At 47.2% G+C, this 14996-nt stretch overlaps 1 protein-coding gene across 1 annotated transcript in view; it reads left to right on the top strand.

Moving 5' to 3' along the window:
• The first annotated feature begins 6166 nt into the window (after window positions 1-6166).
• The window catches only part of ACSBG2 (acyl-CoA synthetase bubblegum family member 2), a 39886-nt gene continuing 31056 nt past the window's right edge, over window positions 6167-14996 (top strand). Inside the window, exons 1-2 of the mRNA XM_032252103.1 lie at window positions 6167-6406; window positions 10362-10450. Of these exons, the coding sequence (XP_032107994.1) occupies window positions 6260-6406; window positions 10362-10450 (236 nt within the window). The 5' untranslated portion in view covers window positions 6167-6259. The remainder of the gene's footprint in view (window positions 6407-10361; window positions 10451-14996) is intronic.

The raw sequence follows: 14996 nt of genomic DNA, 5'->3' as shown, positions 1-14996 counted from the left end.
CACTTAGCTAAGTTTTTATATTTTTAGTAGAGACGGGGTTTCGCCATGTTGACCAGGCTGGTCTTGAACTCCTGACCTTAAGTGATCCACCTGCCTTGGCCTCTCAAAGTGCTGGAATTACAGGCGTGAGCCACCACACCTGCCTCTTTTTTATTTTCAATATGACAAAATACATGTAACACTAAACTCCCTTAACCATTTTTTTTTTTTTTTGAGACGGAGTTTCACTCATGTTACCCAGGCTGGAGTGCAATGGCACGATCTCGGCTCACCACAACCTCCGCCTCCTGGGTTCAGGCAATTCTCGTGCCTCAGCCTCCTGAGTAGCTGGGATTACAGGCACGCGCCACCATGCCCAGCTAATGTTTTGTATTTTTAGTAGAGATGGGGTTTCACCCTGTTGACCAGGATGGTCTCGATCTCTTGACCTCGTGATCCACCCGCCTCGGCCTCCCAAAGTGCTGGGATTACAGGCTTGAGCCACCGTGCCCGGCTGCCTTAACCATTTTTAATTGTACAGTTGTAAATTTTATGCAATTTTAAGTCATTAAAATTTTAATTTAAATACTCACATAGGTTTGTGGCTACCATATTGGACAGTGTCAATTTCCAATTGTTTTTCCTGAGTTAGTGAGTCATCATCACCTTTTCTTTTTTTTTTTTTTTTTGACAGAGTCGTGCTCTCACCCAGGCTGGAGTGCAGTGGTGCAATCTCAGCTCACTGCAACCTCCACCTGCTGGGTTCATGCGATTCTTCTGCCTCAGCTTCCCAAGTACCTGGGATTACAGGCACATGCCACCACGCCCGGCTAATTTTTGTATTTTTAGTAGAGACAGGGTTTCACCATGTTGGCCAGGCTGGTCTGGAACTCTTGACCTCATGACCCACCTGCCTCAGCCTCCCAAAGTGCTGTGATTACAGGCGTGAGCCACCATGCCTGACCCAGTTCCTCACTCTTTTATCAACTGGACTTTGAGACTTAGAAATAATGATTTTGTTTTTGCTGCTGTATTTCATCAAGGGGTACAAGATTTGATTAAATTATGTTTTTAGGGCTGGGGGTGGCGGTTCACACCCATAATCCCAGCACTCTGGGAGGCCGAGGTGGGTGGATCACTGAGAACAGGAGTTTGAGGCCAGTCTGACCAACATGGTGAAACCCTATCTCTGCTAAAAATAAAAAAAATTAGCCGGGCATAGTGGTGGGCGCCTGTACTCCCAGCTACTCGGGAGACCGAGGCAGGAGAATGGCTTGAATCCAGGAGGCAGAGATTGCAGGGAACCGAGGGCAACAAGAGTGAAACTCCATCTCCCCCCCACCAAAAAAAAGAAGGCCCTAGAGACAGTGGAACACTCCTGGTCCTTTTATCTTGGCACAGCAGAAGATTCTGTCACTACATCTTTATTTACTGAGCACCTACTGTGTGCTGCCCCTGGCATTGTTTTGTCTTGTTTTCTGTTTTGTTTTGAGACAGGGTCTTGCTCTGTAGCCCTGGCTGAAGTGCCATGGCACCATCACAGCTCACTGCACTGGGCCCAAACAATTCCCCCCGCCTCAGCCTCTGCCCTAGCTGGAGTTACAGTGGTGCACCACCATGCCTGACTCATTTTAAAATTTTTTTTGTAGAGATGGGGTCTTGCTACATTGCCCAGCCTGGTCTTAAACTCCCAGACTCAAGTGATGCTCCTGCCTTGGCTTCCCAAAGTGCTGGGATTGTAGGCACGAGCCACTGTGCCTAGTACCAGGCATTGTTCGTAGTGACAAAAACACAAGAGGGAGGCCACTGTAAACACATGAAGACAGGCAGCGTAAGAGAATGTCACCAATAACATCCGTGCATCCTCTAGAGCCCTGCTCAAGAACCCACTCCCAGGCTCCCTGCCTGGATCAGATCCTGTGATCAAGACCTCAACACATCTTGGGTCTCTCTTCAGAATTATACATTTGCATTTGTTTGTGTGATTCTGGGCCTCCCTTATTTTCTTGAACAGACCTCATCTGGTTTGGTTCATCTGTATGTCTTCAGTATCCAGCACAATGCCTGGCATTAGGGTCATGCCTCCACAAAAATGTCATAAATGCTAGCCGGGGGCAGTAGCTCATGCTTTAATGCCAGCACTTTGGGAGGCTGAGGTGGACGTATCACCTGAGGTCAGGAGTTCAAGACCAGCCTGACCAACATGGAGAAACCCCGATTCTACTAAAAATACAAAATTAGTCTGGCGTGATGGTGCATGCCTGTAATCCCAGCTGCTCAGGAGGCTGAGGCAGGAGGAGCACTAGAACCTGGAAGGCAGAGGTTGTGGTGAGCCGAGATCATGTCATTGCACTCCAGCCTAGGCAACAAGAGCAAAACTCTGTCTCAGAAAAAAAAAAAGTCATGAACGCACGCAGAAGTGCATGCATGGATGAACAAATGAATGATGTGCGAAAAGAGAAGAGCAATCTCCCAGTCCTGGAAGCAGCTTCCTCTCAGGGTGGGGGTGGGGTACGGAGGCAGAGACAGCCAGTGATGTCACAAGAGGTGGCTGGAATGGAAGGTTCTAGAAGGTTGAATGGGTTAGAAGGCCTGTTGTAGAGGGAAACCACCCATCCTTCTGCCTCCCACCACTACCATCACCCTAGCTGGACCAAAAGGGTGACGGGGGCTGGGAAGGAGCAGCTCATGTTCGGGTTTCCAGGAGGGACTACCTGTTTATTGTCTTTGCAGGAAGAAGAAAACATCTGAGTGACCAGATGTCTCAGCTCCCGGTGCCTTGCCAGAGCCACACCTCTCAAAGAGTGACAGGTGCCAGTGGTATGGGAGAAGGACACGCATTTTCTTTTCTTTTTCTTTTTTTTTTTTTTTGAGACAGGGTCTCACTGTTGCCCAGGCTGTAGTGCAGTGGCACGATCTCAGCTCACTGCAACCTCCGCCTCCCAGGGTCAAACAGCCCCTTGGCCAGTCCTGTTAAACTCTCTGCTTTTTTGCCTTGCAGTCCTGTGAGGCATGGTTTCTGCAGACCTGAAATGACTGGAACCCCAAAGACTCAAGAAGCAGCTAACAGTCTTGAAGTAGACATGAGCGAAACACAAGGTATATGGCACTAAACAGTGCATGGGAAAGAGGAAGGGGCACATTGATTCCACAAAGACTCTTTGCAGAGGAGTCTGGATCTAAAAAGATGTAACCATTCCTTGCCTGTCCCTGCTGACCCTCACCCCACCTTTTTTTTTTTTTGAGACAGGGTCTTGTTCCATCACCCAGGCTGGAGTGCAGTGGTGCAGTCATAGCTCACTTTAGCCTCGACCTCCCAGGCTCAGGTGATCCTCTTGCCTCAGCCCTCCAAGTAGCTAGGACTACAGGTGCAAACCACCATGCCCAGCTCTGCATTTTTTCGTAGAGACAGAGTTTTGCTATGTTCCCCACGCTGGTCTTGAACCCCTGGGTTCAAGCAATCCTCTCACCTTGGTCTCCCAAAGTGCTGGAATTACAGGTGTGGGCCATCGTGACCAGCCTGGGGACTACTTTCTATTCTTGATAGGGTGTTGGGGAAGCAGGGCAAGTGGTTCACTTAATTCAGAGCTCTGCTCTACTGGTCATGTGACACTGGGCAAATTACTTGCTCTTTGGAGACCTCATTTGCATATCTGAATGATGGGGGCGTTGACAATAGCACCTCCCTGTCAGCATGGTGAGCCGGAGTGGATAGAGTACCCAGGAACCATCCCTGTAGATATGGTGCGGATATGATCATAGTGACCTGTTAACATTAGGTTGCAGTCATTTTACTGCCAGACGTAAATTCAAGGGACATCATGACATCATAGACAGCTTTGATACTGGTGGGCTAGGGGAGGTCCCCAAATGCCGGTGGGACCTCGAACCCGGCTGATGTCCAGGCTCTTGACACTACTGACAGTGAGTTCAAGAAATGAGTCAGAAAATAGTGAAAGTACTGAGGTTTATGGCAAATAAAACACTTCCTTTTTTTTTTTTTTTGAAATGAAGTTTTACTCTTGTTGCCCAGGCTGGAGTGCAATGGCTCAATCTTGGCTCACTGCAACCTCAGCCTCCCGGGTTCAAATGATTCTCCTGCCTCAGCCTCTCGAGTAGCTGGGATTTCAGGCATGTGCCACCATGCCCAGCTAATTTTGTATTTTTAGTAGAGACAGGGTTTCTCCATGTTGGTCAGGCTGGTCTTGAACTCCTAACCTCAGGTGATACGTCCATCTCAGCCTCCCAAAGTGCTGAGATTAAGACATGAGCTACTGCCCCCGGCAAGCGTTTATGACATTTTTGTGGGGCCATGACCCTAATGCCAGGCATTGTGCTGGATGCTGAAGACATACAGATGAACCAAACCAGATGAGGTCTGTTCAAGAAAATAAGGGAGGCCCAGAATCACACAAACAAATGCAAATGTATAATTCTGAAGAGAGACCCAAGATGTGTTGAGGTCTTGATCACAGGATCTGATCCAGGCAGGGAGTCTGGGTGTGGGTTCTTGAGCGGGGCTCTGGAGGATGCATGGATATTATTGGTGACATTCTCTCATGCCCTGGTGACATTCTCTTACGCTTAGCAACCTCAATGGCTTAACACAACACAGGTTTGCTCTTTACTCATGTTGTGCGTCTGCCATGGGGACAGAGGGGGCTACTTCTTGACATTTGCTCCACCATTTTTATGACAGGCCCATGGGGGATGGTGAATTATACACTGGCTCTCACATCTTCTCCCGTGAATGACACACATCATTCACTTCTTATGTTTCATTGGCCAAATCATATGCAGTCCGCTGCCTATACATTTTACCTTTAAAATAATCTCTGTAAATAACATTAAATATGTGACACTAGTGAATGATTTATATGAAAGGGTGTTTAAGGGCAAAATGAGTGAATAGCTTTGGCTCACTTGGAAATGCATCAAAAAATCAGATGGGGCTGCGCGTGATGGCTCACGCCTGTAATCCCAGCACTTTGGGAGGCTGGGGCAGGTGGATCACTTGAGGTCAGGAGTTTGAGACCAGCCTGGGCTTCATGGTAAAACCCTGTCTCTACTAAAAATACAAAAATCAGCTGGACGTCGTGGTGGGTGCCTGTAGTCCCAGCTACTCGGGAGGTTGAGGCAGGAGAATGGCTTGAACCTGGGAGGTGTAGGTTGCAGGAAGCCAAGATCACACCACTGCACTCCAGCCAGGGCAACAGAGTGAGACTTCATCTCAAAAAATAATAATAATAATAATAAAAATAAGATGGGGCCGGGTGTGGTGGCTCATGCCTGTAATCCCAGTACTTTGAGAAACTGAGGCAGGAAGATTGTTTGAGCCCAGGAGTTTGAGATCAGCCTCGGAAACACAGTAAAACCCCATCTCTACAAAACATTAAAAAATAAATTAGCTAGACATAGTGCTCTCGACTATTTGGGAGGCTGAGGTGGGAGGATGGCTTAAAGTTGCAATGAGCTATGATTGTGCCACTGCACTCCAGCCTGCTGACAGAGCAAGACTGTATCGAAAGCGGGGGAGGGAAGGACAGAGGGAGGGAGGGAGGGAGGGAGGGAAGGAAGATGAGCATAAGAAAGACAGCAGGACAGATGTGTGATAAAAGAAACAGTAGCCGGGCGCGGTGGCTCACGCCTGTAATCCCAGCACTTTGGGAGGCCGAGGCGGGTGGATCACGAGGTCAAGAGATCGAGACCATCCTGGTCAACATGGTGAAACCCCGTCTCTACTAAAAATACAAAAAATTAGCTGGGCATGGTGGCGCGTGCCTGTAATCCCAGCTACTCAGGAGGTTGAGGCAGGAGAATTGCCTGAACCCAGGAGGCGGAGGTTGCGGTGAGCCGAGATTGCGCCATTGCACTCCAGCCTGGGTAACAAGAGTGAAACTCCGTCTCAAAAAAAAAAAAAGAAACAGTAAAATGCTTGTAGTTGTAGAATTTAGGTGTTGGGTAATAGAGTGTTTGGTATACAATCCATTTTGACTTATTAAAAATTTGCAGGGGAATGAAAAAATAAAGAGAAAGGAAGTTTGACTTGCCACTGTTCACCACATAACTTCACCCTAAAAGGGGATTAATTCAACTCTCAGCACCTTAGGTCCAAAAAGACACCAGTAACTCCCACCCCTCCAAAGTTATTAAAGAAATAAAAACATTTGCCACCCAACTCTGGTGATTGTTTGCAGTAACTCCCAGGCTGTGGACTACCTGCCAGGATGGAGAAGTCCTTCTGAGGCTGTCCAAACACGGACCAGGCCATGAGACCCCGATGACCATCCCTGAATTTTTTCAAGAGTCAGTCAACCGATTTGGAACTTATCCAGCCCTCGCATTCAAGAACAGTGAAAAATGGGAAATTCTGAATTTCAACCAGTACTACAAGGCTTGTTGGAAGGCTGCGAAATCTTTGATCAAAGTAAGATTCATTCATTCATTCTCCTTTGTTCAACCATTCATTCTGAATAGGTAATACACACACATACATGTGGTACAAAATTCACAGGGCACCAAAAGATACAAAGGTTAACTAGTGAAAAATTTCCCTCTGACTCATGAGCCTCAGCCACCCAGTTCCTCTCCATGGAAACAGCCACCATTGCCAATTTTTTGTGTGTTTTTTGGGAAATAAATTATGTATATATAAAAAATATGATTTTTATATATGCAAATTTTTACACACCCATGGTTCTCCATCTTTCATTTGTCCCTTAACATACTATCTCTATGTATTAGTTACTGCTGCATAACAAATGATCCCAAAACATAGTGACTTGAAATGACAAACATTTATCATCTCACAGTTTCTATGGGTTGAGAATTTAGGAGCTACTTTGAAATTGGGTGGTTCCGGTTCCAGATCTCTCATGAGGTGGCAGCCAAGTTATCAGCTGGGGCTGTCTCATCTGAAGGCTCAACTGGGGCTGGAGGCTTTCCTTCCAAGTTTACTTACCTAGATGGTTGGTTATTGGCAGGAAGTCTCAGTTCCTCATTCCATGGCCTTCACAGAATTGCTTCAGTGTCCTCACAGCATGGTTACCAGTCCCCCCTACAATAAATGATGCAAAAGAAAGAGGGAACAAGGCTGGGAACAGTGGCTCATATCTATAATCCTAGTGCTTTGGGAGACTGAGGCAGGAGGATCACTGAGCCCAGGAGTTCAAGACCAGCCTGGGCAACATAGTGAGACCCCAGTCTCTACAAAAAGTACAAAAATTAACCAGGTGCGGTGGCACGTGCCTGTAGTCTCAGCTATTAGGAGGGTGAGGCGGGAGGATCACTTGAGCCTGAGAGGTCGAGGCTGTAGTGACAAGTGATTGCACCACTGCACTCCAGCCTGGGCAACAGAGTGAGATCATGTCTTAAAGAAAAAAAAGAGAACCATGTGCTTGGGCTGGGTTTCTTCTTGGTGGCCCCACCCTCACACCATGTCACTGTATAGCTAGTTCATCTCTCCTGAGAGATTGTCTCCTTTAGCCATGTTCTTAGTTCCATGCAGTTAAAGGTCCCCCTCCTCCCCTAAACCTTGGAGACCTGGCCGAGCACGGTGGCTTATGCCTATAATCCCAGCACTTTGAGAGGCCAAGGCGAGTGGATCACCTGAGGTCAGGAGTTCCAGGCCAGCCTGGACTGCATGGTGAAACCCCATCTATACTAAAAATACAAAAATTTGGCCGGGTGTGGTGGCTCACACCTGTAATCCCAGCACTTTAAGAGGCTGAGATGGGTGGATCACCCAAGGTCAGGAGTTCCCCACCAGCCTGGCCAACATGGCGAAACCCTGTCTCTACTAAAAAATACAAAAAAATAGCTGGGTGTAGGGGTGGGTGCCTGTAACCCCAGTTATTTGGGAGGCTGAGGCAGGGAGAATCGCTTGAACCCGGGAGGTAGAGGTTGCGGTGAGCTGAGATTGAGCCACTGCATTCCAGCCTGGGTGACAGAGCTAGACTCTGTCTCAAAACAAAGAAACAAACAAACAAACAAAAAATTAGCCAGGTGTGCCAGCACACGCCTGTAATCCCAGCTACTCTGGAGGCTGAGGCAGGAGAGTCACTTGAACCAGGGAGGCGGAGGTTACAGTGAGCTGAGATCATGCCATTACACTCCAGCAACTTTTTTTCTTTTTTTTTTTGAGACAGCGTCTCGCTCTGCCGCCCAGGCTGGAATGCAGTGGCGCCATCTCGTCTCACTGCAACCTCTGCCTCGCAGGTTCAAGATTCTCCTGCCTCAGCCTCCTGAGTAGCTGGGATTACAGGTGCCTGCCACAACGCCCGGCTAATAGATGGGGCTTTGCCATGTTGCCCAAGCTGGTCTAGAACTCCTGACCTCAGGTGATCTGCCCGCCTTGGCCTCCCAAAGTGCTGGGATTACAGGCATGAGCCACTGCGCCCAACCTACCTGTGCAACTTATCACGACTATCTGATATCACTCCTTGAGTACTTTCATTAAAAATAAAAATAAATTCACACCCTTCAAGATAGCTACGATTTAAAACACAGCAAAACACACACGTGTTGAGGAGGATATGGAAAAGCTGGACTCCTTGAGCAATGCTGGTGGGAATGTCAAATGGTGCTGCCACTGTGGAAAACGGCCTAGCAGTTTCTTTAAAAAAAATGTAAACAGAATTACTGTATGATTCAGCAATCCTGCTTCTGGGTTTTAACAACAACAACAACAAAATGAAAGCCAGGGACATGAAGAGTTATTTGTAGACTCAGGTTCATAGCAGCGTTATTCACAAGAGCCAGAGGGTGGGAGCAACCCGTGTATCCATCAGTGGAAGAATGGATGAACGCCATGTAGTCCACCCATTGGAGGGAAACTGATTCAGCCACAAAAAGGAAGGAAATTCTGACACACGCTACAATATGGATGAACCCTGAGGACATCACACTCAGTGAAGTAAGCCAGACACAAAAGGACAAATCCTGTGTGATTTCACTCCTAGGAGGTCCTTAGAGTCATTAGATTCAGAGAGACAGAAAGTAGAATGGGAGGTGCCAGGGGCTGAGGAAGGGGATAGGGAGTGTTTTGTTGTTGTTGTTGTTGTTGTTTTTGAGACAGAGCCTTGCTCTGTCACCCAGGCTGGAGTGCAGTGGTGCAGTCTTGGCTCACTGCAACCTCTGCCTCCCCAGTTCAAGCGATTCTTCTGCTTCAGCTTCCTGAGTAGCTGAGACTACAGGCACATGCCACCATGCTCAGCTAATTTTTTGTATTTTTAGTAGACACGGGGGTTGCCATGTTAGCCGGGATGGTCTCGATCTCGTGACCTTGTGATCCACCTACCTCAGCCTCCCAAAGTGCTGGAATGATGGGTGTGAGCCACTTCACCTGGCTGACAGTGAGTGTTTTTTATGAACAGAGTTTCAGTTTAGGAAGAGGAGGAAGTTCTGGAGATGAATGGTGGAGATGCTTGCACAACCATGTGAATGTGCTTAGTGTCACTGAACTGCACTCTTAAACATGGTGACAACGGGCTGGGTGTGGTGGATTATAGGCGTGAGCACTTTGGGAGGTCGAGGTACGGAGGACTGATTGAGGTCAGGAGTTTGAGACCAGCCTGGCCAACATGGTGAAATGCTGTCTCTACTAAAAATACAAAAATTAGCCGAGCATGGTGGTGGGTGCCCGTAATCCTAACGACTCAGGAGGCTGAGGCAGGAGAATCACTTGAACCTGGGAGGTGGAGGTTGCAGTGAGCCGAGTTCGAGCCATTGCACTCCAGCCTGGGCAACAGAGCAAGTCTCTGTCACCAAAAAAAAAAAAAAAAAAAAAAAAAAGGCGAAAATGGTAAATTCCATGTTATATGTATTTTACCACAATAAATAAAAATAATGCAAAACATAAAAATAAAAATTATACATGGTGTGTTATGTAGAGGAAGGTAAACAAATCTCCCATAGTCACAAAAATTAAAAATATTACACCCCAGTTTAGGCTCAACACTGTCTCCCACCCCGTGTGGCTATTTTTGTTTTGTTGAGTTTTGAAACAGGGTCCCTCTCTGTTGCCCAGGACGGAGTGCGGTGGTGTAATCATAGCTCACTGCAGCCTCGAACTCTAGGGCTCAAGAGCTCCTCCTGCCCCTGACTCCCAAGTGTCCAGGACGACAGGTGGGCATCACCATGCCCTGCAAACTTTTCTACTTCTTTGTAAAGACAGGGGGTTTTCACTTTGCTGTCCACACTGGTGTCGAACTTCTGGCCTCAAGCAATTCTGCCACCTCAACCTCCCCAGGTACTGGGATAACAGGCGTGAGCCACTGCGCCCGGCCTCCACGTGACTACATTTGACTCTATCGTCACATGTCCTCATGATCTGAGGTCTCCGTGTTTATGTTTTGTTTTTCTATTTGTTTTTTCCTTCTCAGCTGGGCTTGAAGCGTTTCCATGGAGTTGGCATCCTGGGGTTTAACTCTGTGGAGTGGTTTATCACTGCTCTTGGCGCCATCCTAGCCGGGTAAGATCATTGGCTTGGTTCACGGTGGGGGTTAAAGAGCTGCTACTCTGGGCCTGGGACTCCTGGGCTTGTTCGGTGTGAGATGCGAACAGGAATTTTGGATGGACGCCCTGGTTAGCAGGTAGGACAGACACACAAACAAATCATTCTGATCACGGGCCATACGCAATAAAACCCATCAGACCAGCAGTCTCAGGCCTCTCGATTTTCTTTCTTTCTTTTTACTTTATTATAGTTTAGGTTCTGGGGTACATGTGCAGATCGTGCTGGTTTGTTACATAGGTATACACGTGCCATGGTGGTGGTTTGCTGCATCCATCACCCTGTCATCTCCATTAGGTATTTCTCCTAATGCTATCCCTCCCCAATCCCTCCACCCCCTGCTATTCCTCCCCTAGCCCCTGACCCCCTAGTCCCTGGTGTGTGATGTTCCCCTCCCTGTGTCTGTGTTCTCATTGTTCAACACCCACTTACAAGTGAGAACATGCAGTGTTTGGTTTTCTGTTCTTGTGTCAGTTTGCTAAGAATGACGGTTTCCAGTTTCATCCATGTCCCTGTGCATGAACTCATTCTTTTTTTATGGCTGCAAGACCTCTCAATTTTCTGCAGCTGAATAACTTCTCACAGACAAAATAATAATCACAGATAGCATTTAGAGGTTTCTGATTATGTGCCGAAGTGCTGTGCTCCATGCGTATGATCCCGTAAAACCTCAGGACAGCAGTGTGAAGTGGGTCCTATCATCCCCGATTTACAGACTAGGAAACTGAAACTCACATAGCCAGTGGGCAGCAGGGCCAGCACCCTGCTCTAAAAATAAACCTTAAAAAAAAATTTTTTTTTTTTTTTTTTTTTTAGACGGAGTTTCACTCATGTTACCCAGGCTGGAGTGCAATGGCGCCATCTCGGCTCACCGCAACCTCCGCCTCCTGGGTTCAGGCAATTCTCCTGCCTCAGCCTCCTGAGTAGCTGGGATTACAGGCATGTGCCACCATGCCCAGCTAATTTTTTGTATTTTTGGTAGAGACGGGGTTTCACCATGTTGACCAGGATGGTCTCGATCTCTTGACCTCGTGATCCACCCGCCTCGGCCTCCCAAAGTGCTGGGATTACAGGCTTGAGCCACCGCGCCCGGCCCTAAAAATTGTTTTTTAAACCCATTAAACAGCTGGGCATGGTGGCTCACGCCTGTAATCCCAGCACTTTGGGAGGCTGTGGTGGGGCAAATCACCTGAGGTCAGGAGTTCAAGACCAGCCTGGCCAACATGGCAAAACCCCCCACCTCTACTAAAAAAATACAAAAATTAGCTAGGTGTGGTAGCGAGTGCCTGTAATCCTTGCTGCTTGGGAGGCTGAGGTACGAGAATTGCTTGAACCCAGGAGGTGGAGATTGCAGTGAGCAGAGATCATGCCACTGCACTGCAGCCTGGGCAACAGAGAAAGACTCTATCTCAAAAACAACAACAACCCCAAAACCCAGCTCTTAAACACACACACACACACACGCACACACACACACACACACAGGGAGGGGCTGGGATATCCCGACGTTAACCTCCCATGGCATTCACAGTATTTTGTTCACCTCTGGGGTCTGGTTTACCAGATTACTCAGTCTTTAAATAAATGATGATAATCCAGTCCAGATGATACCTTACCAGTGGGGTTATTCTGTTTGTTTGCTTTGGGGTTTTTGTGAGACAGGCTCTCGCTCTGTCACCCAGGCTGTAGTGCAGTGGTGCAATCATCGCTCACTGCAGACTTAAAGTTCTGGGCTCAAGCCATCCTCCCACCTCAGCCTCCAGAGTAACTGTGACTATAAGCACATGCCACCACACCCAGCTAATTTTTTTTTTTGTACAGATGGGTCTTGCTATGTTGCCCAGGCTGTAATCATGAAAAAAATAAGGTAAAAATAAAATACTCATTTCTTTCTTTCTTTTTTTTTTTTTTTTTTGATACGGAGTCTCACTCTGTCTCCAGGTGGAAATGCAGTGGCACAATCTCAGCTCACTGCAACCTCCACCTCCTGGGTTCAAGTGATTCTCCTGCCGCAGATGCGCACCACCATGCCTGGCTAATTTTTTGTATTTTAGTAGACGGGGGTTTTACCATGTTGGCCAGGCTGGTCTTGAACTCCTGACCTCGTGATCCACCTGCCTCGGCCTCCCAAAGTGCTGGGATTATAGGCGTGAGCCACCAGGCCCAGCCTAAAATACTGATTTATTTTTGAGCTGGTAATTCTACCTTTGGGAATTTTACTTAAAGAAACAAAACCAAAACATGAATATATTTTGGCTTACACACAAAGATGCTTCTTAGAAGTGTGGTTAGTGATGGTGACAATAATCTGGGACCAATAGGGGTTAAGCGGCTTCCCCAGAATCATGCTGTGATTGGATAAAGACCCTGAGATCTGAGCTCAAGTTTGTTCCACTCAAGGTTAATAATAATAATAACAACAACAGCGGCAGCAGCCACAGCCATGACAAAATTGAGGGGCTGGGTGCAGTGATTCACGCCTGTAATCCCAGCACTTTGGGAGGCTGAGGCGGGAGGATCACCTTAACCCAGAAGTTCAAGACCAGCCTGGGCAACATAGCAAGACTCTGTCTCCAAAAAAAAAAAAGTTTTTAAAATTAGCCAGGTGTGGTGGCATGTGCCTGTAGTTCCAACTACTTGGGAGGCAGAGGTGGGAGGATGGCTTGAGCCCAAGAAGTCGAGACTGCAGTGAACTATGATCACACTACTGCACTCCAGCCTGGGTAACAGAGTGAGACCCTGTCTCTAAAAAAAAAAAAGAGAGGGAGAGAGAGAAAAGAGAAAAAAGAAAAAAAAGAAATTGAGGGTGGTGACTAGAAAGAAATATTAACATTAGTTAAATCTCATCATCGAGACTAAGAACACCCTAATATGTTATATTGTATTTTCCAAATTTTGATGAGCATATACTACCCCTGTCTTACAGTGAGTTGAAATATACATACATATAAATGCATATATATATATATTTTTTTTTTTTTTGAGACAGAGTCTCACTCTGTTGCCCATGCTACAATGTAGTGGTGTGATCTCAGCTCACCACAACTTCCACCTCCTGGGTCAAGTGATTCTCCTGCCTTGAACTCCCGAGTAGCTGGGACTAGTGGCACGCACCACCATGGCCGGCTAAATTTAGTATTTTTGGTAGAGACGGGATTTCTCCATGTTGCCCAGGCTGGTCTCAAACTCCTGACCTCAGGTGATCTGCCTGCCTCGGCCTCCCAAAGTGCTGGGATTATAGGTGTGAGCCACTGTGCTGGGCCCAGAATAAATTTTAATAAACAGATATGTCCCCATTTTAGGACTGAATGGCAAGACAGTGTCATGCAGTGATTGGGTTCTGGTGTCACATTAGACCCAAGTTCAAATCTTGGGTCATCTGCTATTTTGTGTTCTGTATGAATGAGCAGGAAAGCAACACACCTCTATGCCTCATGGAGCTGTTATGAAGATTCAGTAAGATGATGCTTCATAAACCCTTAGCACAGTGCTTAGCAAATAGTATGTGCTTAAAAATGGTGATGAGAGTAACCATCTCAAATAATTGTAATGTGCCACATTCTCTGCCATATGAAAAGCACAACTAGATCAACGGAGCAGGAAGCCCAGAAACAGCTCCATGCATACATGGTCACTGGCTTCCAGGGTAATCCAGTGGTGCTGGACCATGTGGATATTTGTATGGAAAAATAGATCAGCCCTGATCCCTACCTCACATCATATCCAAAAATTAAATTGAGATGGATTACAGACCAAATCATACAAATTAAATTCTAAAGCTTCTAGAAAAAGGAAATCACAAAATGGTTTCACAGTATGTGGGTAGCCAAAGATTTCTTAGACAGGATACAGAGAGCAAACGGCATAAGAGGAATTTATTAGCAAATAGGAATTTATTAGCATTAAAAACTCCTGCTTATTAAAAGACACCAACAAGAGGAACAGTTGCTGAGTGCAGGTGGCTCAGGCCTGGAAAACCAGCACTTTGCGAGGTAGGGATGGGTGAATCACTGGAGGCCAGGAGTTCGAGACCAGCCTGGGCAACATGGTGAAACCCCTTCTCTACAAAAAATACAAAAATTAGCCAGGTGTGGTTGTGCATGACTATAATCCCAGCTACTCAGGAGGCTGAGGCAGGAGAATCGGTTGAGTCTAAAAGATGGAGGTTGTAGAGAGCTGAGATTGCGCCACTGCACTTTAGCCTGGGTGACAGAGCTAGACCCTGTAGAAACAAAGAAGGAGGCCGGGCGCGGTGGCTCAAGCCTGTAATCCCAGCACTTTGGGAGGCCGAGGCGGGTGGATCACGAGGTCAAGAGATCGAGACCATCCTGGTCAACATGGTAAAACCCCGTCTCACTAAAAATACAAAAAATTAGCTGGGCATGGTGGTGCGTGCCTGTAATCCCTGCTACTCAGGAGGCTGAGGCAGGAGAATTGCCTGAACCCAGGAGGCGGAGGTTGCGGTGAGCCGAGATGGCGCCATTGCACTCCAGCCTGGGTAACA

The sequence above is a fragment of the Sapajus apella genome, unplaced genomic scaffold, assembly GCF_009761245.1.
Source record: "Sapajus apella isolate SASKATOON/1434 unplaced genomic scaffold, GSC_monkey_1.0 scaffold77, whole genome shotgun sequence".
NCBI lineage: Eukaryota > Metazoa > Chordata > Mammalia > Primates > Cebidae > Sapajus > Sapajus apella.
The sequence above is the reverse complement of the archived record's forward strand: the minus strand, read 5'-3'. Positions and strand labels throughout refer to the sequence as shown.